We start from the raw sequence: 22499 nt of genomic DNA on the forward strand, positions 1-22499 counted from the left end.
GCATGTACAGACAAACGAATGACTACATTGTCAGAAAAATTGGATGATTTCTTCAAGAGAAAAGAATTTACTTAACTTATCAGGGTTTGGACTCCAGTAGGGTTGTCAGCTGTACATGATATTTACACATTCAGTCATCAAATAGTACAAGCCTTAAACATCGAAATATCGCCAGTTGGATTTTTTTGTCATTTTCCCAAGGCGTTTGATTGTGCAGATCATGTTACACTCTCAAACAGTTTCAAGTTTCATAAATCGATGACTTTAACACAAATGATTGGGATCATATTGGACGATCAGAATGCAAAATGTTGTCCTAACGAACTCAAAAAGTTTCAAGTTTCATGAAACGATAACTTTAACACAAATGATTTGGATCATATGGGACGAACATTGCCAAGCTGCAAAATTTCAGTGAGTGGGGAGAAATCACAAACTGATTCCCACGGGTTTAATTTTGGGTTCAGTCCTATGCCTTTTATACGTGAATGACCTTCCATTTAACATTCAACAGGCAGACTATCTGCATACGATACTATTAATATAACAAAATTCATTGCAGAAAAAACAACGGAAGAGACTGCTAACGATGTTTTCCAAAGTATTATTACGTGCTTCTCTGACAATGAACTCTCCCTAAATTTTGAGGAAACACACTACATTCAGTTCCACTCAACCGATGGAGTCATACCAACAACTGCTGTAGCACATAAACAGGAGTCAGTAAACAGGGTAGAATGCTTAAGATTTTTGGGTGTATATATTGATGAAATTGTGAAGTGCAAGACGCATATTACAGAACTTCTCAAAAAGTACAGCTATGTTTGCTCTTCGTACAATCCCCAGTCTTGGAAACAAACGAATCAACTTCCTGAATTATTACGGATATTTCCACTCAATAATATATTTGGAATAATTTTCTAGGTAACTCAGCACGTAGCAAAAAAGGGATTGGCGCACAAAAGTGAGCAATAAGAGCAAAACATGGCGTTCACATACGATCCTCATGTAGGTACGTCTTCAAGGAGGTAGAGATTGTAACTGCACCGTCACAATACTTAAATTCGCTAATGAAATGCATCAATAATCCATCACCATTTGGGCCGGCCGCGGTGGTCTCGCGGTTCTAGGCGCGCAGTCCGGAACCGTGCGACTGCTACGGTCGCAGGTTCGAATCCTGCCTCGGGCATGGATGTGTGTGATGTCCTTAGGTTAGTTAAGTTTAAGTAGTTCTAAGTTCTAGGGGACTAATGACCACAGTAGTTGAGTCCCATAGTGCTCAGAGCCATTTGAACCATCACCATTTGAGAAGAATAATAATGTCCATAGCTACAACACCAGAGGAAAAAATAACCTTTTTTAACTATTATTAAAGCTGTAAGTGGCTAGGGAAGGAGTTCACGTATTGCCTTAAAACGTTTTGATCATTTGCCTGACACCTAACCAAGAAAATTTAAAAGCTGACATAAAATCATTTCTCCTGGACAACTCCTCCTATTCGAGACAGGAATTTCTATTTAAAGAAAAAATGTAACAGCTGTAAATAATGTTGCACTAAATACAGTGATGTTACTTCCAACTGCAGAGAATGAAATCAATAGAAATGTTCAAAAACTATAAAATAAAAAGTCAGTAGGCTTAGATGAAGTACCAATGTGTGTACTGAAACAATGCGTAGAGATTATACAAGGCCCCTTAACAAATATAATAAATGAATTCTCTACATCAGGGACATTTCCAGAGCAGTTAAAACAGGCAACAGTTGCACCTTTGCTTAAGAAAGGTAATGCAGAAGACATAGAAAATTACTGGCCCATTTCCCTGCTGTCACCATTCTCGAAAATAATAGAAGCAATTATGAAATACAGATTAATGAATAACCTGAATAAGCACAATCTTTTAAGCGAATCACATTTTGATTACCGAAGTGGCAAAAGTAGGGAGTCAGTCACAGCAGAATTCAGAAAAATTGTACTTGATGCTCTTGACAAAGATGAGTCTGTCACAGGCATATTTTTGGTATTTTTCTAAGGCCTTTGATACAGTCGACTCCAAGATTCTATTAAATAAATTAGAAGCATTAGGTTAGGTTAGGTTAGTGTTTTTTTAACGTCCCGTCGACAACGAGGTCATTAGAGACGGAGCACAAGCTCGGGTTAGGGAAGGATGGGGAAGGAAATCGGCCGTGCCCTTTCAAAGGAACCATCCCGACATTTGCCTCAAACGATTTAGGGAAATCACGGAAAACCTAAATCAGGATGGCTGGAGACGGGATTGAACCGTCGTCCTCCCGAATGCGAGTCCAGTGTGCTAACCACTGCGCCACCTCGCTCGGTAGAAGCATTAGGAATAAGAGGGGTAGCTAATGACTCGTTTCGATCATACCTAGCAGATACGGTACAAAGAGTAGAGGTAACACATACTTCAAATAGATCCAAACATTTCGTAAAACACTTGTCAGAATCAAAATACATTAATATAGGGATTCCACAAGGTAGCATATTAGGACCAATACTATTCCTGATATACGTCAATGACTTTCCCAACAGTGTTATTCATGGTGAAAAAATTCTCTTCGCTGATGACAGAAACATTATAGTCACTTAGAAAACATGAGAACTCCTTGCAGAGAAAGCAAATGAAACTCTCAAGGAAGTTTACGATTGGTCAATAAGCAATGAAGTGGCTTTGAACATAAATGAAACCAATGCCATGAATTTCAGTTTGAAGAGAGAAAATGACAATGTTAAATTAAATGTAGATGGCACCTCTATAGTCTGTGTAACAAATGTAAAATTTCTAGGAATGAGGTGTGAACACACAAAAGGTACTCGCAAACAGAATATCAGCACGTTATGCCTTTTGAATCCTATCATCAGTGTGTAACATGCAGTGTCTTCTAGTTACACACTATTCATATATACACTCAATTCTTAGCTATGGCATTCTTTTTTGGGGAACAAATGCACAAAATATGGCCCATAATTTTCAAACTCCAGAAAAGAACCGTAAGAATAACCAAAAATAGTAGTCGAGCTCATTGTATGATCTGTTCAAAACACTGGGGATTGTAACTCCTCTGTGTGAATACATTTACAAGTCAGGTGTACACATCAAAAATAACATTGGTAATAACTGCACAAACAGCTCTGTCCATGACCATGGAACAAGAGCTAGACTCAACTTCCATTTACCAAGAAAAAATAAACATATAACTCAAAACAGCATTTTCTACCAAGGAATAAAACTCTACAATAAATTACTAAACGAGATTAAAGAAATTGCAAAAATACACTTATTTAAAAAGACAGCTAAAACATACGTGTTATGCAATACGGTTTATACACAGAAGAATTACTTTGATATAACAGAGTAGGGGTTTGGTAAAAAAAAAGAAATGTTGCACAAATAAATAATAACAATGCTTATAAACCATCCAACATTCCGCATAACACCTTGACACTATGTTTTTTTTTTCCTTTTCTAGAAAAACTTAACCCAAGCTGTGCATAGCACAATAGCAACACCGCTTCCTCTTTCTGAGCTCAACACCTCACGCATTATAGAGGGATGCTGACTCAGTTTTTCAGGATAGAAAATGGAAAGTTGTGGTACAGAAAATGGCCCAGAGATCACCAGTGTGTGTGTGTGTGTGTGTGTGTGTGTGTGCGTGTGCGTGTGTGTGTGTGTGTGTGTGTGTGTGTGTGTGTGTGTGTGTGTAGTGAGTGAAGTGTTATGAGACAACGTGTGTGTATAGTGTGTGCAGTGACTGATAGTGAGATGTGAGTGAAAAGTGTGGCATTACATTATTTAATAAGTTATTTGTAAAAGATTTATTGTACATCAGGAGTAAATCTAATGATTGTCTCTAACTAGAAGTCTGTAAATGTATGTGTGTACGAATCAGCTTATTTTAAATTGGTCTAAACTTGTAAATACTTTGACATGTCCTATATCCTTGTAAAAAGTGATCAACCGATGAATAAAGCTACTACTACTACTGGAAGTTGTAGTAATAGCCTGGAAAAGAACCTCATTTTGAAGAGTACTTGGTGTAGTAGGACTAAAAAATAACGAGTTCATTAATGTTAACAGTAATCATTTACACATATCCTGTAAACTGGCTCGTCCTACATTATTTGATAAAAAAAGCGTTCAAATGATCTGTGGAACATGTAACTGACTAACTAACTAGACAGAAGTGAGGAAGAGGGCTTTGTTTGCTAGTGGATACAAAGTGGTTGTCGTGAATCATTATGATTATGATGAACATGACGGTTTCTTGCAGCATATTCAAGAAACTTAGCTTTAAAAAAAATAGTGGCAGATTGACTTAATATGCGTCTGATATTAGAAGGATGGAGACTGTCTGTGACACCAAATGAGACACAATTCCATTGTTCAAAATGGTTCAAATTGCTCTGAGCATTATGCGACTTAACTTCTGAGGTCATCAGTCACCTAGAACTTAGAACTAATTAAACCTAACTAACCTAAGGACATCACACACATCCATGCCCGAGGCAGGATTCGAATCTGCGACCGTAGTGGTCGCTCGGCCCCAGACTGTAGCGCCTAGAACCGCACGGCCACTCCGGCCGGCAATACCATTTTTATTCGATATTTAGACTACTCTTTCCTGTACAATTATCAGTTAAATTCAAGTGATATAATGTTAAATTTACGGAAGGAGGAATAGATCTTACTAATCAACTGTAACGATACGAATTTTCCTTAACTCTCTTGATGTGGACAACACTTTTCTTATGAAGTGCCGGGGAGAACAGAATTTGGATTTACAGTTCGACCAGCGTATCTGACATACTACTTTGATGATCAAACTGCCCTACTTCTTCAGCTTTTGGACATAAACTACTGCTTGTACCTTCTATCATAATGTTTCCTAGACATATAGCGCCGCAATAAGTGCTTATAGAATTTACGCTTACGCCTTCACGTCTTCCCAGTGCTACACTGTACGACAGCAGAGTCTGGCGGGTTGCCACACTGTTAGGCGTGCCAGTTCAGGGGCACGGGAAGCAAAGCATAAGCTATAATCTAGACGTCCACAACTTCATCTACATTTCGCAAGTCTCCTTACGGTCTGTGGAGGAGAATACTCCTGGTAAAATTATCATTTCATCCCTTCTATGTTACACTGATGAATGGTGCGCGTGAAAAATAACCGTCGATACGCTTCCATATGAGATCCAGTTTCACTGATTTTCTCGCAGTGGTTGTTGTGCGAGAAATTTGTGGCCAGAACTAAACGTAGAGCGACTCTTCTTCGAACGCACACTCTCGGAATGTCAACACTAAAGCATCTCCACAATGCATAAAGCCTCTCCTGTAGTGTCTGCCACTGGAGTTTGTTGAGAATCTCCGAAACGTTCACGCGTCGAGTAAACGATCCCGTGACGGAGCACCCCGCTCTTTGTTGGATCTTCGTTGTCTCTTTTGTTAATCCGACCTGGTAAGAGTTACAGACTGAAGAGCAATGGGCAAGTTTCGATCTTAGAAGTGTTTTGTAAGCTACTTCTTTTGAACGAATAACATTCCTTGACTGATGGCCTTTTTAGTCTAGTCCCTTCGACCCAACAAACCACAATAACATTCCTTGAGGATCGTCTGTCATCTGCTTTATGCATCATTTGTTTCATGTGATCGTTACACTTTAGGTCACTCCTGGTGGCTACTCGTAGGTAGCTTATGGTTGTAACTGTTTCCAGCTATTTATCCCCAATAGGGTACTCGGACAGTAGTGGATCTTGAAACGTCTCAGTGGGGCCGTTCCATCAGGCTGTTGCCTCCAGTGACCTTGTGTCACCCACTTTTGTACACCGCCGGTTTGCTGATTAGGTCTTCAGCTACACCCGAAGGACTGAGTGATAGATATCAGACAAAATTTATGGTTCAAATGGCTCTGAGCACTATGGGACTTAACTTCTGAGGTCATCAGTCCCCTAGAACTTAGAACTACTTAAACCTAACTAACCTAAGGACATCACACACATCCACGCCCGAGGCAGGATCAAACCTGTGACCGTAGCGGTCGCGCGGTTCCAGACTGTAGAACCTAGACCCGCTCGGACACCCCAGACTGTGTCTGTTTGTAGCAGTAGTTCAATTTATTGTGCTCCACATTTTATATTGAAATCTGAATCCGAACATCTGCCTATCATGTCCTTTCTTTATTTTACTTTATGTGTGTCTGAATGTGAACGAATGAGTATGTTTATGTATATTTCGGAGTTTGTTGGATAGTAGTAGTTGCTTGGAGTGTCGTCTGATCGGAGCAGAATAGAAGTTGCTTGTCTTCTGCTTTGAGTACAGGATGACCAACCTAGAGTCCCTCTTACCTGAATATAGGGGTTACACTGTATGCACGGGGAATGCTTATTGTTAGGCTGGTGATGGGAACGGCTCCTCTTGTCAGTTCTGGCTGTAATCCGGGGTGGCTGGAAGCTTTCAGAACGACGCTCTTCTTATGGACAACGGTGAGTATGGTCACAGGATTAAGTAAACCTTCTGCTCAGTTAGAATATAGTGTCTAGCGCGTATTGTAGTTATTATAGGAATCGTTGAAAATATTTAAGTTCGTTCAGGTTAGATAAAGCGCCGTATTTACTTTTCCGTTCGTTTTTAGATTTTGAAGTTAATATGTTTGTTTCGGTGTTTATCTGTGAGTGAAACTTCCATTGTTCCTTTAGAACAGCGAGGTGGAATAATCACCAGTAGGGGTGTTTAGCGTCAGCTAATAATTGAAAATATCGTGTGAATATGGTGTGATTGGATCTACATGAGTATAAGCTTTTATTTTTCTGATTTTCCGTGTTTTTCTGTACGATTTGTGCGTCTGGTCCATACTTGTATCTGAACATCATGTACGTTAGTTGACAAGCCACGTGAGCTGCTCGTAGTTTGCAATCGTGTTTTTTGATTCGATTTAAATTTCAACTTTCGCATTTTGGTGGTTTATGCGAATTTGTGAGACCTGCCTTGTTCAGTGGAGAGCCATGTGTACCGTCTAACCATCCTCAGTATCCATTTTTGCCAGGTTGGTTCTCTAAAGTGTGGCTCGCCATCACTTAATCTTGTCGTGGTTTTAGTCATTTTCTCGGTGTTCTTGGTGTTTCTATTTTCTTGGAAACGTTTCAATTCGTTTAAATGTGTGTGTTAACTTGCCACGGTAAGATGTCGGCTCTGGGTTGTCGGGCGCGATTCGTTATGCTTTTGTTAACTGTTCTAAGCGGGTCAGACTTCTTTGCACATTTAGTGGTGATAAACTCCGTCTTTATATGGTCTGTCGTGTGGGTGTACGAGAGAATGTGTCCCGCACTTTATCCTCTCGCTCCCTCACCCAAGTCAGAGCTTGAAGTGCTTTATCTTATTGCATTATCTTAACGCTTTAGTGTTCAGATGCCAGGTTATAATGTCAACTGAATATCTCCCCCCCCCCCCCCCCATTTTCGTGTGTTCTTTCAATGAATAAACCTGATTCTTGAAAGTTAACCTCCTATGTCCTGTTCGCTAATTTTTAGTTATTTGAGTGTCTTTCCCAATTTTAAATAATTGTGATTTTATGCTCCTCTTATATTTTCCCTGATAGGGCTGTAACCAGATAAATTCATGAGAACAGTATGTTGAGCTAAGGAGTAATGAGTAATATTTCGAGCCATCGGAATATCAATCGCTTTTGTAAATGGTTCCAATTAATTGAATTGAAAATATTATTTCCCATTGTATTATTTATTGAACGAATGTTTGCTGGCCGCTGTGGCCGAGCGGTTCTAGGCGCTTCAGTCTGGAACCACGCGACCGCTACGGTCACAGGTTAGAATCCTGCCTCGGTCATGGATGTGTCTGATGTCCTTACGTTAGTTAGGTTTAAGTAGTTCTAAGTTCTAGGGGACTGATGACCTCCGCTGTTAAGTCCCATAGTGCTCAGATCCATTTGAACCTTTTTTTTTTTTTAACTAATGTTTGAGTTCAGTCATTCTTAAAACCTAGGAAGGGCTGAAGCTGGTGGGACCCTGCTTTATTGTCAGTTTTGTCTCTAATAGTGGCTTAACCACGCAAAGGTACGGATGTTTTCGAAGATTGCACGTGGAAACAAAAAGGCAACAAACTTACAATCTCTTCTCCTTTTTATGAACAAATATATTGCGTTTGTTTACGTCCAAGGTCGACTGCAAAAAAATGGCTCTGAGCATTAGGGGACTTAACATCTGAGGTCATCAGTCACCTAGAACTTAGAACTACTTAAACCTAACCAACCTAAGGACATCACACAAATCCATGCCCTAGGCAGGATTCGAACCTGCGACCGTAGCGGTTGCGCGGTTCCAGACTGAAGCACCTAGAGCCGCTCGGCCACAGCGGCAGTCGGTCAACTGCAAATCTCTGTTCCAATTGTCGATTCTCTGCAGGTCTTCCTGAATTACGCTACAGAATTCTGGCGTTGCTACCGTTCTAGAGACGCCAGTAAATGTTATACCCCATATCGACCAATATGTTATTAAATTTCGTTATACAGTGTAGAGAGGCTTACGCTACTGTATGAACGCAAGCAATTAGGATCGTTAGCAGTCCCCATCCCACAAAAGGACAAATGGTCACGGAGCGTGAGAATAGAGATGCAAGCAGGAGCCGTGTCGTACCGCAGCACACAGAGCAAGCGATGATTGGCATTGTGAGGCTTGCCGGCAAATGCATAACTTTGATGCTTAATACACACATCAAAAAAAGTTTTGCATCACCCCGGTTCCCAGAACTCCTGAAGATAGACATTGACTGTGGATATTGTACCAAAGACACAGTCCCTTTGACTGTTCAGAGATGTCACTAAACCCGCCCAAAGATGTAAACAACCACGCATGAGCAGCTCCTATTAGACGGAGAGTGTCCGACAGTCTATCAGTTCCAGTCATTCCACCAGGAAGAAGGTACTCGGCTCATGTTGTCTGTAGTTTAACCATGCCTAGACGGTCAATACCGCGGTTCGATCGCATCCGCATTGTTACTTTGAGCCAGGAAGGTCTCTCAACAAGGGAAGTGTTCAGGCGTCTTTGCAGTGAACCAAAGCGATGTTGTTCAGACAAAGAGGAGATACAGAGAGACAGCAACTGTCGATCCTCGCTCAGGCCGCCTAAGGGCTACAACTGCAGTGGATGACCGCTGCCTACGGATTATGGCTCGGAGGAACCCTGACAGCAACGCCACCATGTTGAATAATGCTTTTCCTGCAGGCACAGGACGTCGTGTTACGACTCAAACTGTGAGCAATGATGCATGATGCGCAACTTCACTCCAGACGTCCAATGCGAGGTCCATCTTTGCAACCACGACACCATGCAGCGCGGAACAGATGGGGCCCAGCGCCATGCAGAATGGGCCGCTCAGGATTGGCATCATGTTCTCTTCACCGATGGGTGTCGCATATGACTTTAACCAGACAATCATCGGAGACGTGTTTGGAGGCAACCCGGTTAGGCTGAACGCCTTAGATACACTGTCCAGCGAGTGCAGCAAGGTGGAGGTTCCCTGCTGTTTTGGGGTGGCGTTATGTGGGGCCGACGTACGCCGCTGGTGGTCATGGAAGACGCCGTAATTGCTGTACGATACGTGAATGCCATCCTCAGACCGACACTGCAACCATGCCGGTAGCATATTGGCGAGGCATTCGTCCTCACAGACGACAATTCGCGCCCCCATCGTTGACATCTTGTGAATGACTTCATTCAGGATAACGACATCGCTCGACTAGAGTGCCCAGCATGTTCTCCAGACATGAATCCAATTCAACATGCCTGGGATATTTTGAAAAGGGCTGTTCATGGACGACGTGACCCACCGATCACTCTGAGGAATCAACGCCAAATTGCCGTTGAGCAGTGGCACAAATGGCTCTGAGCACCATAACTTATAACTACTTAAACCTAACTAAGGACATCACACACACACATCCATGCCCGAGGCAGGATTCGAACCTGCGATCGTAGCTGTCGCGCGGTACCAGACTGTAGTGCCTAGAACCGCTCGGCCACTCCGGCCGGCCCAGAGGCACAATTTGGACCAACAGTACCTTGATGAACTAGTGGATATTATGCCACAACGAATACAGGCATGCATCAATGGAAGAGGACGTGCTACTGTGTATTAGAGGTACCGGTGTGTACAGCAATCTGGAGCACCGTCTCTGAAGGTCTCGCTGTATGGTGGGACAACATGCAATGTGTGGTTTTCATGAGCAATAAAAAGGGCGGAAGTGATGTTTATGTTCTCTATTCCAATTTTCTGTACAGGTTTCGGAACTCTCGGAACCGAGGTGATGCAAAACTTTTTTTTAGGTGTGTATTAACTATTTAAATGTTTATATACGACTTCAACTAGACAGTCGACATTATACACACTGACAGCTTCCGAACAGTGATTTCAGTAACTTCAAAATCAAGCCAACATTTCAATTAGAATGTTATTTAAGACTGTCATTAAAGCGACCAATCAGAAACGCTTCCTACGCAGGCGGACGAGAAACTCCGAAACTACCTGACTAGACTGTGTTCAACTAGGTTCATGCTAACAACATGTAATCACTGCGAGGGATATTTCATATTTTGCAAAATAAGTTAGAGTATTAGTCAGCCTCGGGAAAATTTTATCGGGCAGTCTCAGACTAGTTTTTGAAGAGGCATCACGCATGTGTAGTAAACCGAATATGTTTTCGAGCAATAGTAATTTAGTGAGTTAAAAGTGCCTCGGAAAACGTTTATATCCAAATTCACGAGTGTCTGCTTTCAGCTGCCGTAACATTCGTGCGGAGATAATTGCATACAGTGCGCTAGATATGTGGTAACTAGAATCTGCGAACTCGTACATTCAAGTATTACCGTTAACCTGCCCTAAAACCTGTTTTTTCCTTGATTTTTCTCTTAAAAAAAAAGTCGGCATCGTATAGCTTCGAGATTTCCCGCTTGCCATGCCAGCATTCACAGTGAATTGTTTGCTCGTGTAGAGGCACTGCCGGCGGAGAAGTCCGACTGGGATACTGAGACTGCTTTACAAGACACCAGGCAAGCAAACTTGTTGACGGTGAATTAGAGAACTTGCGAGTGTGCTAGACCTCCTCATTAGGAGTTGCTCAACGTAGCCCTCCACATGCAACAGTTCAAGAGGAACAATATGCGCTGGCAGTATGTGCGACATAATAACGTGTGACGGTAGGAACCCTCCTTACCTCACTCTAGTTAATTAATTAGTTAGGAAGGGGTAGGGACCGCTGCAACGTGAGTTTGACAGGTGCGAAAATCGGTTGTATGATTAAATGTTTTCATCAAATACGGAACATACAAAAATAGTAGCCTGGAAATGTTACTTTCTCTCCCCGATCTACTCTTTTTTATAACGGTTTCACTTTGCAGTGAGACGTTCTGGCGTTCGCCAGCCGCCGTGCATTCTGCCTGCCACACTCATGAGATCAGCAAAAAAAGAAAAACCTTCCCAGCGATTTCATGCCTTCAGAAAAAAATTAATGATATTTTTGCTCGTTGAAAAATCATTCACGCTGAATATAACAATCAAATGTTTCCACTGAAAAGTCCTCAAATTGATCTCAATGGGGGGTAACTGTATTTCAAGGGATCGTCTACACAATGAAAGCACAAATTAAAATAAACAAATGTGATTAAACATATTTATAAAATTTTCAGTAATGAAGGACCGCTTGTTCAGTCACGAAGTTGAGTGAGAAAAGTTAAATGGATCACTTATAATTAATGTAGTTTATTTCCTTGATGTAGAATATAGAATATAATCCGAGGTCAATGATACTCATAAAAAAGTAGAATTGTTGTATGAATGGTATAATAAGAAAAACCTAGCTTGAAACTAAAAATCATGGAATCTTGACTCCCCACGATATGCTCAAAGAGTCACAAACTTGGGTGTGGAACGCAGTTAAATCGATTATTAACAAAAACTCTGCACGAAGAATATCGATTTATCAAACAAAACAATGGATTTGTTTATTTGAATAACACCAAACTTACAATGGATAACACCCCAATTACTTATAATCGATGGAAATTAACACCAACGCAGACTGCTAGGGAACGTGTAGATGGCGTTCCAATAGGTCTGAGCAGCTCACAAAAGCGATTAAAGGTGGTGGTGGTGGTTAGTGTGGTGTCACCGCTAGACACCACACTTGCTAGGTGGTAGCTTTAAATCGGCCGCGGTCCATTAGTACATGTCGGACCCGCGTGTCGCCACTGTGTGATCGCAGACCGAGCGCCACCACACGGCAGGTCTAGAGAGACGTACGAGCACTCTCCCCAGTTGTACGGACGACATTGCTAGCGACTACACGTACGAAGCCTTTCTCTCATTTGCCGAGAGACAGTTAGAATAGCCTTCAGCTAAGTCCATGGCTACGACCTAGCAAGGCGCCATTAACCATATCTAGAGAGTCTCACTTGTATTATCAAGAGCAACGTACAACAAGAAATTAAAGTTAAGTATACTAGAAGCTCCGTTCTTTTCTTTATGAGATATGTACCACAAGGAAATTAAAGTTAAGTAAACCTAAGCTCCGTTCTTTTCTTTATAGCATTCATAAGTATCCTGTTTCAGACCTCACGCAAGACGGCGTGAGTTGACGCGTGCCCTTCCGGCTACTTCTCAGTGTGGCGTAGCGAGCTTGTTACGCCACAACAGTTAGTGTTTAACGTCCCGTCGACAACGAGGTCATTAGAGACGGAGCGCAAGCTCGGGGTAGGGAAGGATTGGGAAGGAAATCGGCCGTGCCCTTTCAAAGGAACCATCCCGGCATGTGCCTGAAACGATTTAGGGAAATCACGGAAAACCTAAATCATAATGGCTGGAGACGGGATTGAACCGTCGTCCTCCCGAATGCGAGTCCAGTGTGCTAACCACTGCGCCACCTCGCTCGGTGCGATTAAAGGAAACTGTTGAATACTAAATACAGCTCTGAATTAATACAAATGCAACGTAAGTTGCGACTTAAAGGTCACGCAAGATGTGAGCTGTTCACAGGTAAAAGGACTGATCTGCTCCGAAACTGCGACACTTAAACAGTAAACCCGTCCAAGTCTGCACACCAGCGTCTTGGCGACCGAAGAGAAGACGTCTTGGACCCATACCGCGCTCAACCCCACACTTCTCCGCTCCAGAACACCTCCTCCTAGAGGAAAGTGTCTATCACGATTGCCACAGGATTTTTCTATCCAACACAAATTGCAGAGGAGAAACAGCTAAGATTCTTGAATAGCGCCCACTGTATACTCCTTGGTTGTTTGAAGGTTGCCACGCCGATTGCCATCTCGCCGATCACTTGGTGAACCGAAAGTAGTGGTGGGCTGCTGCTGGGACTTCAATAATACGAAAAGTTCTCGTGCGGTGGAAGCACAAAATGGCGGAGTCGCACACTTGAGAGCCCTGCAGGGAGGGCAGATTTGTCACGCTTGCGAAAACTTCCGGGACTCAGCGGGAATTCCTGACCTCAAAGGGTCGACAAACAGAGACTGTCACAGGTATCCTGTGAGTTCTTGGACTTTTGCAACCTTGAGAAGGTTAGGGAAAGAGCCCTGTGTTCTGCAGCGATCAGCCCTCGCAGGCACGATGCTGACTCGACTGAGCTGTATCTCGCGTGAGGAAAATACTGTAACTTGGTTTCAACAGAACCCATATTTTCGTCAGACAGAATGGGCATATTATAAGCGAGACGGAACAGTTCAAATTCCTAGGTGTTCGGATAGATAGTAAGCTGCTGTGGAAGGCGCAATTTCAGGATCTTGTTCAGAAACTAAATGCTGCTTTATTTACCATTAGAACAGTATCTGAAATAAGTGACAGTTCAACACGAAAAGTAGTCTACTTCGCATATTTTCATACGCTTATGTCGTATGGTATTATTTTTTGGGTAATTCTTCTGATTCAAAAAGGGTATTTTTGGCTCAAAAACGGGCTGTTCGAGCTATATGTGGTGTAAGTTCGAGAACCTCTTGTCGACCCCCATTCAATAGTCTGGGAATTCTAACATTGCCCTCACAGTATATATTTTCTTTAATGTCTGTTTGTTGTTGGCAATATTAGCTTATTCCCAAGAGTTAGCACCTTTCACTCAGTTAATACTAGGCAGAGATCAAATCTGCATGTGGAATGCAGTTCCTTGGCTCTTGTGCAGAAAGGAGTGCACTATTCTGCTGTATCCACTTTCAATAAGCTACCACAAGAACTCAAAAATCTTAGCAGTAGCCCAAACACTTTTAAGTCTAAACTGAAGAGTTTCCTCGTGGCTCACTCCTTCTATTCTGTCGAGGAGCTCCTGGAAGAGCTGAAAAATTAAGCAAATTCCAGTGTTATATTGTTGATTTTCTTTATTTAAACTTACGACTTGTCGCCTGAATATGTTTCTTATATTTCATTTTATCTGTTTCTACTATCGTGTTATAATTTCATGTATTGACTCGTTCCACGACCATGGAGACTTCGTCTTCATTTGGTCCCACGGAACAATAAATAAATAATCAAATAAATAAACAGTCACCACATGTGTCCTTCTGCCAGCACAGTTAAGAAAACACAGATACTTTCAGATGGACTAGAGATCGCGTGGTGACATGTAACTGCCCAGTTATGTTACAACGTTTGAAGAAACGAGTGTGTTTGTGTTGGTGCTTTTTTTGTGCGTGTATATGAATGAGCGCGTGCGGTCGTGCAAAGTGACGGAGTCGTTGAGAGGTGAGGACGACGGAGTACTCACGCGCAGGTGTTGGCTGGGCCCGATGCCGGACAGCATCAGCAGCTGAGGGTCGTTGAGCGTTCCCGCGGACAGGATGACCTCGCGGCGGGCCCGCACCTCCCTCACGGCCGGGGCGCGGCTCTTGCGGGCCACCTGCGACAGCAACACAACACTCAAATCATGACGTCACCTCTGGTCCAAAAGTCTGCCTATCCTAGAGAGTAGACGTACTAAGTTTCCTTACGTTCTATTAGTCATTTAATCCTCCTCGTCCCACAGAGGGGCTGGCAGCGGCTCTCAGTGATAACGCAAGCGTTTGCTGTTTCATTCCTCTCAATTAATAACAACTTAAATCAGGGTTGCAATTTTCTCTGTTCCGAAGACGACACAGATAGACATTAAATAATATTATCCTCCTAGTGCAGAAATATTTCGGATTATTTTAATCTTGGCTTAACTTCTTAAAATTTATATTCGTTTTCAATAAGATGGTGATGATTGTTAGGGTAGTCACTTTTCATGAAGGAGAATGCTGTGAGCTTACATACTTTTGCTAAGACCCATTTGGCCATTGCCACCAGCTAGGTAGCGGCAACATAACAGATTTTGCAAAAGTTTCCTCAAAAGTCGCTTGTAAATTTATCCGAGCATTTAGTAACAACTATTTAGGTTGATAACAGAAAACACTGTAAATTCCGTTAGTAGGCACTTTCATAGCAGAGAAAATAGGACCCAGCAATATAACTCCGCCTCACTGTTCTGTTAGGTTAGGTTAGGTTAGGTTAGGTTAAGTTTCCTGTAGCAGCAACTGTGGAACTTCCGCCTCGTAAAGTCGGAGTCCAGTGCACTGTAATTCGTACTAGATGCCGTAGAACAAACCTCTTGTATTGAGACCTCACGCACTCTTTAAGAGCATCTAATATGTAGGGTGGGCAAAACAAAAGTAGCCCAGAAAGTATTTCATGCTCCTTCAGATAAGCAACAAACCTCACGTCACATTCGCCAGGTGCTGAAGGTGTAACTTGGATTGTCTATCTTGCATGAAATACTTTGAAAGGTGGCTACACTGAGTCACAGCGCCAGAGATTGCGCCAAAGATTATTATTCCGCCGCCTCCACTGGTGCAGTAGTAGTTCAGAGGATGTCGAGGGCAGTTGTTGTTCTGTTGGGAGAGAGAGTAGATGCTGTTCTGTTGGTGTAATGTATAGATGGAAGAAGTTGCAATTGTCAGAGTGTATTTGAGGAGATGGGCTTTTGATTTATGATGCTGGTGTAATGGAAAATTTTCGTCAATATATGATGAGGTAAAAAGGTATTGTAACGCCGGAAATGCATATCCTCCTATTTCCATCTATTGTACTATAAATTCTTTTCCTTTATTTGTTACCTGAAGATATGACATTTCTGTGTCTTTATATATTGTAATTGTTTTACTATTTGTATATATGTATATTTATGCATTTACGTCGATGTATAATTGGTTTGTTTTGTAAATATTATTTGTACTTTACGCTGGGTCTTGCCTAGGGAAACTATGCTATCGAACGAATACATCGATAGGTCGTGTGGAGAACCAAAGTGTTTAGGATCTTTGGTAGTGTGAGCTCTGTCGCGTGGAGCGCGGGCAGAGCAGAGTCTGGCTGGGGTGGTGCAGTGGAGCAGGTGTGTTGCGTGAAGCTCCCGCGAGTTGCCGCGCTTTCGGGGTTTGGCAGCATGTAATTGCGCTCGACTTGCGATGATAGTTTCTGACACGGTGTCGCGGACGGAAAGCATTAGCTGGCGCACATCAAGAGCCCGTTTCGTCTGGTGACCGTGTCGAGAAGAAGGCGCGCCAACATCCAGCTTCTGCAACAGCGACGGCCGACAATGAGTGACTGTCGCCACCTCCTCGATCGACGGCTTCAAACCTTCAATCAACCAACAAGGAAGACTGGAAGCACGCAAAGTTTTAGAACTGTATGGCAGACCTCAGCTTTTAAAAATTGTTGCATCACAAAATTACATCAACTTAGCATGAACCTTTGTTGCTCATTGCCCCAATTGCATTACTAAGCAGGGTCCCTTCCTTTTCCGAAATGAACCCTAGTGTCGTTGAAATTCAGACGCCAGCATTAAAGTGATATCATTCCATTACACTGCTTTAATTTCAAAGTTCAGTTAAGGTATTCATAGCTGGCTACAATATTTAGATTGCACAAGCACAAATTAAAGAGTGCGAGTTTTGTTAGCATATTTTAGCTTACCTGTGACTGCAGCTCAGCTTGGTACGTACTAAATGTTACTATTGTTAATTGTCCAGAATCATTTAATTCAAGTTCAAAGTTAAATCTCTTATTTCTAAATTGCGTAGATTCAAGTAACTTTTGAAATGATTGTTGAGGTAGCCCAAGACTAACCTTATTTTACTGAATTTCGTAGTGCTTCAGAAACAAATCTCACTATTAAATTCAGTCACTAAATTAACTTTCAATTTTCCGGTTTCATTAATTCTTTTGCTAAATTAAGTCAGAGTGTAGCGAAATTTATTACTTCTGACAAACATTCAGTTTTCGCACAACACGTGTCAACCTTCAGTTGCCACGCTTTTCGTGCTAATTATATGTGCATTAATCTTTCATTTTCAGTTATTATAGTAGTTGTCCATAGGACTGGCAACCGTAATTTTCCCCAAATCTCAAATATCCAATTAACGCCAATTAATTGTTAACGTAACGACCGCACATTTACTTTCTTTATTAATTTTACCCTTTTCTCAAAATTAATTTTCACCAATTTCATTTGCATTTTTCCTTTCATTTAGATGTAACCCTTTCCTCCCTCTTTACCGACAAATTAACTTCGGTGACGATTGCTTTTTCCCAAACTTCCATTAGGTGCACGCGGTTTAATTTTTCACTGTCATTAAGGTCGATAAGTGAGGGGGAGGTTACAGTATTACAGTTTTCTTTAATGACAATGCCTTTTGCTCACAGGCACAGTCAACAAGGCATCTGACTCGTGTTCATTAATTAGACTTGTAATTCTGGTTTCTATGTGCAATTATAGTATTTCTGATTTTTCAATAAGTTCATTGTAAATGGTGTTTAAAATATTTTGTCGTATTGAGAAAGAACCGAGCCAGATACATGTACGTGGAGTCACACTACCACACACAGAACAGTTACACTTGTGCTTTGTTGTTTTGTAGCTTTTATAGTTGCAGGGGACTTAATTAATCAACTGTGTTAATGGAAATTCTTTGTCATTCTTTATTTTTATTTTATGCAGTCAGATTGCGTGCTAATAATAGTGTGGTGTCACCGCCAGACACCACACTTGCTAGGTGGTAGCCTTTAAATCGGCCGCGGTCCGTTAGTATACGTCGGACCCGCGTGTCGCCACTATCAGTGATTGCAGACCGAGCGCCGCCACACGGCAGGTCTAGAGAGACTTCCTAGCATTCGCCCCAGTTGTACAACCGACTTTGCTAGCGATGGTTCGCTGACAAAATACGCTCTCATTTGCCGAGACGATAGTTAGCGTAGCCTTCAGCTACGTCAATTGCTACGACCTAGCAAGGCGCCATTACCAGTTACTATTGATACTGTGAATAATGTACCATCCAGAGCGACGTTCACCATTAATGGATTAAAGTTAAGTATTCCACCAGCTACGTCCGTTTTTTCTAAATTCTAATTTCCTTGTCCTGTTCCAGACCTCACGCCAGCCTGCGTGAGCTAAAACGCGTGCCCTTCGGCTTCCTCTAGTAACACGGTGTTGGCTCTCCTGCCAACCCACAACAAATACTCAGGGCCAACCGGTTACGAGGCTTCGTAACCGGTAATTAGGCCCCCATACAACTTTCCTTGCTACTTTTATTCCGCCTATCCTTCGCTAATCTGAGAAAACCAATAAACAGTCCTCTGGTTTCACGCCAAACTTTTCGTTTGGTTAAGTAAATGTAAATCTTCCGCAAACTATACAGTTACTATCCATGAATTATGGTTACATTACGGCCCTTCCTCTTTACTCACATACGCTACGATTAACTTCGATTAATCATTGTTACAGCTGAGCTTCAGGGAGAGCATTAGGGAACGACTGACAAGAATGGGGGAAAGAAGTACAGTAGGCCGGCCGGGGTAGCCGAGTGGTTCTAGGCGCTACAGTCTGGAACCGCGCGACCGCTACGCCTCGGGCATGGATGTGTGTGATGTCCTTAGGTTAGTTAGGTTTAAGTAGTTTTAAGTTCTAGAGGACTGATGACCCCAGAAGTTAAGTCCGATAGTGCTCAGAGCAATTTTTTGGAAATACAGTAGAAGAACAATGGGTAGCTTTGAGAGACGAAATAGTGAAGGCAGTAGAGGATCAAGTAGCTAAAAAGAAGAGGGCTAATAGAAATACTTGGGTAACAGAAGAGATACTGAATTTAACTGATGAAAGGATAAAATATAAAAATGCAGTACATGAAGCAGACAAAAAGGAATACAAACGTCTCAAAAATGAGATCGACAGAAAGTGCAAAATGGCTAAGCAGGGATGGCTAGAGGACAAATGTAAGGATGCAGAGGCATATATCACTAGGGGTTGGATAGATACTGCCTACAGGATAATTAAAGAGACCTTTGGAAAAAAGAGAACCACTTGCATGAATATCAAGAGCTCAGATGGAAACCCAGTTCTAAGCAAAGAAGGGAAAGCAGAAAGGTGGAAGGAGTATATAGAGGGTCTATACAAGGGTGATATTCTTAAGGACAAGAAATTGAAGAGAATGTAGATAAAAATGAAATAGGAGATATGATACTGCGTGAAGAGTTTGACAGAGCACTGAAAGACCTAAGTCGAAACAAGGCCCCGGGAGTAGACAATATTCCATTGGAACTACTGACAGCCTTGGGAGAGCCAGTCCTGACACACCTCTACCATCTGGTGAGCAAGATGTATGAGACAGGCGAAATACCCTCAGACTTCAAGAAGAATATAATAATTCCAATCCCGAAGAAAGCAGGTGTTGACAGACGTGAAAATGATCGAACTATTAGTTTAATAAATGGTTCAAATGGCTCTGAGCACTATGGGACTTAACTTCTAAGGTCAACAGTCCCCTAGAACGTAGAACTACTTAAACCTAACTAACCTAAGGACATCATATACATCCATGCCCGAGGCAGGATTCGAACCTGCGACCGTAGCGGTCGCGCGGTTCCAGACTGTAGCGCCTAGTACCGCTCGGCCACCACTGCCGGCTGTTAGTTTAATAAGCCACGGCTGAAAAACACTAACACAAATTCTTTACAGACGAATGGAAAAACTGGTAGAAGCCGACCTCGGGGAAGATCAGTTTGGATTCCGTAGAAATTTTGGAACACGTGAGGCAATACTGACCCTACGACATATCTTAGAAAATAGATTAAGGAATGGCAAACCTACTTTTCTAGTATTTGTAGACTTAGAGAAAGCTTTTGACAATGCTGACTGGAACACTCTCTTTCAAACTCTGAAGGTGGTAGGGGTAAAATACAGGGAGCAAAAGATTATTTACAATTTGAACAGAAACCTAATGGCAGTTATAAGAGTCCAGGGGCATGTAAGGGAAGCAGTGGTTGGGAAGGGAGTGAGACAAGGTTGTAGCCTCTCCCCGAAGTTATTCAATCTGTATATTGAGCAAACAGTAAAAGAAACAAGAAAAATTCCGAGTTGGAATTAAAATACATGGAGAAGAAATAAAAACTTTGAGGTTCACCGATGACATTGTAATTCTGTCAGAGACAGCAAAGGACCTGGAAGAGCAGCTGAACGGAATGGACAGTGTCTTGAAACGAAGATATAAGATGAACATCAATAAAAGCAAAACGAGAATAATGGAATGTAGTCGAATTAAGTCGGGTGATGCTGCGGAAATTAGATTAGGAAATGAGACGCTTAAAGTAGTAAACGAGTTTTGCTATTTGGGGAGCAAAATGACTGATGATGGTCGAAGTAGAGAGGATATAAAATGTAGACTGGCAATGGCAAGGAAAGCGTTTCTGAAGAAGAGAAATTTGTTAACATCGAGTATAGATTTCAGGCCGGCCGGAGTGGTCGAGCGGTTGAAGGCGCTACAGTTTGGAACCGTACAACCGCTACGGTCGCAGGTTCGAATCCTGCCTCGGGCATGGATGTGAGTGATGTCCTTAGGTTAGTTAGGTTTAAGTAGTTCTAAGTTCTAGGGGACTTATGACCACAGCAGTTGAGTCCCATAGTGCTCAGAGCCATTTATAGATTTAAGTGGCAGGTAGTCGTTTCTGAAAGTATTTGTATGGAGTGTAGCCATGTATGGAAGTGAAACGTGGACGATAAATAGTTTAGACAAGAAGAGAGTAGATGTTTTCGAAATGTGGTACTACAAAAAAATGGCTTCAAATGGCTCTGAGCACTATGGGACTTAACATCTGTGGTCATCAGTCCCCTATAACTTAGAACTACTTAAACCTAACTAACCTAAGGACATCACACACATCCATGCCCGAGGCAGGATTCGAACCTGCGACCGTAGCAGTCGCGCGGTTCCGGACTGAGCGCCTTAACCGCGAGACCACCGCGGCCGGCTGTGGTACTACAGAAGAATGCTGAAGATTAGATGGGTAGATCACATAACTAATGAGGAGGTATTGAATAGAATTGGAGAGAAGAGAAATTTGTGGCACAACTTGACTAGAAGAAGGGATCGGTTGGTAGGGCATATTCTGAGGCATCAAGGGCTCACCAATTTACTATTGTAGGACAGCGTGGAGGGTAAAAATCGTAGAGGGAGACCAAGAGATGAATACACTAAACAGATTCAGAAGGATGTAGGTAGAAGTAGGTACTGGGAGATGAAGAACCTCGCACAGGACAGAGTAGCATGGTGAGCTGCATCAGTCCAGTCTCTGGACTGAAGACCACAACAACAACAACAGCTCACTGCTTGATTCACGCCTGTAAGTTGGGTCAAGCACAATGTTTTCGAGGTATTCCATTTGCTAGTGCAAGTGTGCATGTTTTACCGTGGGCGGCAGGTCAGGTGTTGAAGTGTGGAAAAGTGGACCCAAAACGATTAGTCTGTACTGTAGTAGGTCACTTAGTGGTACAGTTACAACCGTGCAGGAAACATCAGGTCGTAAAGTTTGTGACGCGCTTGTGGGAAGACTCTCCGACGCAGAGGAAAATCGGCCAACACACTCATATGTGTTCATATTAAGGTACCACATGTAAAATTATCTGTATTTATACCCGTTACAACTTGTATTTATATTTGAGGTGATCATTAAGCATTGTAACTAATAAACAGATACTTCGGATAATCTTGGTTTGCTTATGTTCTGTTCATAAGCAACATGACATCGACGCACTGAAAGGCTTTTGTGTCAGTGTTATCGCCTTCACCGTACGCAAAAACAGTGTAATGCCATTTTGTAAAAATGCGCACATCTGCTAAAGCGTCTGCCAATAGCCACACCACAACAACCGCTAGAGGCTAGTGACGTCATTCCCATGGTGTCAGACAAGCCCTATATCAGAACTGCTACAGCATTAATGGCTTGTTCTTGCCACGTGTACTTTGAGGTACTACCCAACCTAAAAACATGCGACTTGTAATAACTATAATTATTAGTCTGCAAATGAAGTAAACATTGATTTAATGTTGTTCAGTACATTATACTCAGTCACGAATAAAAAAAAACCTGCACTTATACCCGTTGCTCCCTGTGTGTGAAGTCATGGAATGGCACTCTGGACA

At 42.2% G+C, this 22499-nt stretch overlaps 1 protein-coding gene across 1 annotated transcript in view; it reads right to left on the reverse strand.

The window, feature by feature from the left end:
• LOC126203579 (glucose dehydrogenase [FAD, quinone]-like) overlaps positions 1–22499 on the reverse strand; it is a 234152-nt gene that overhangs the window by 182008 nt on the left and 29645 nt on the right. The window contains exon 5 of the mRNA XM_049937940.1: positions 14783–14914. Coding sequence (XP_049793897.1) covers positions 14783–14914 — 132 coding nt within the window. The remainder of the gene's footprint in view (positions 1–14782; positions 14915–22499) is intronic.

Source organism: Schistocerca nitens, chromosome 9 (assembly GCF_023898315.1).
Source record: "Schistocerca nitens isolate TAMUIC-IGC-003100 chromosome 9, iqSchNite1.1, whole genome shotgun sequence".
Lineage (NCBI taxonomy): Eukaryota > Metazoa > Arthropoda > Insecta > Orthoptera > Acrididae > Schistocerca > Schistocerca nitens.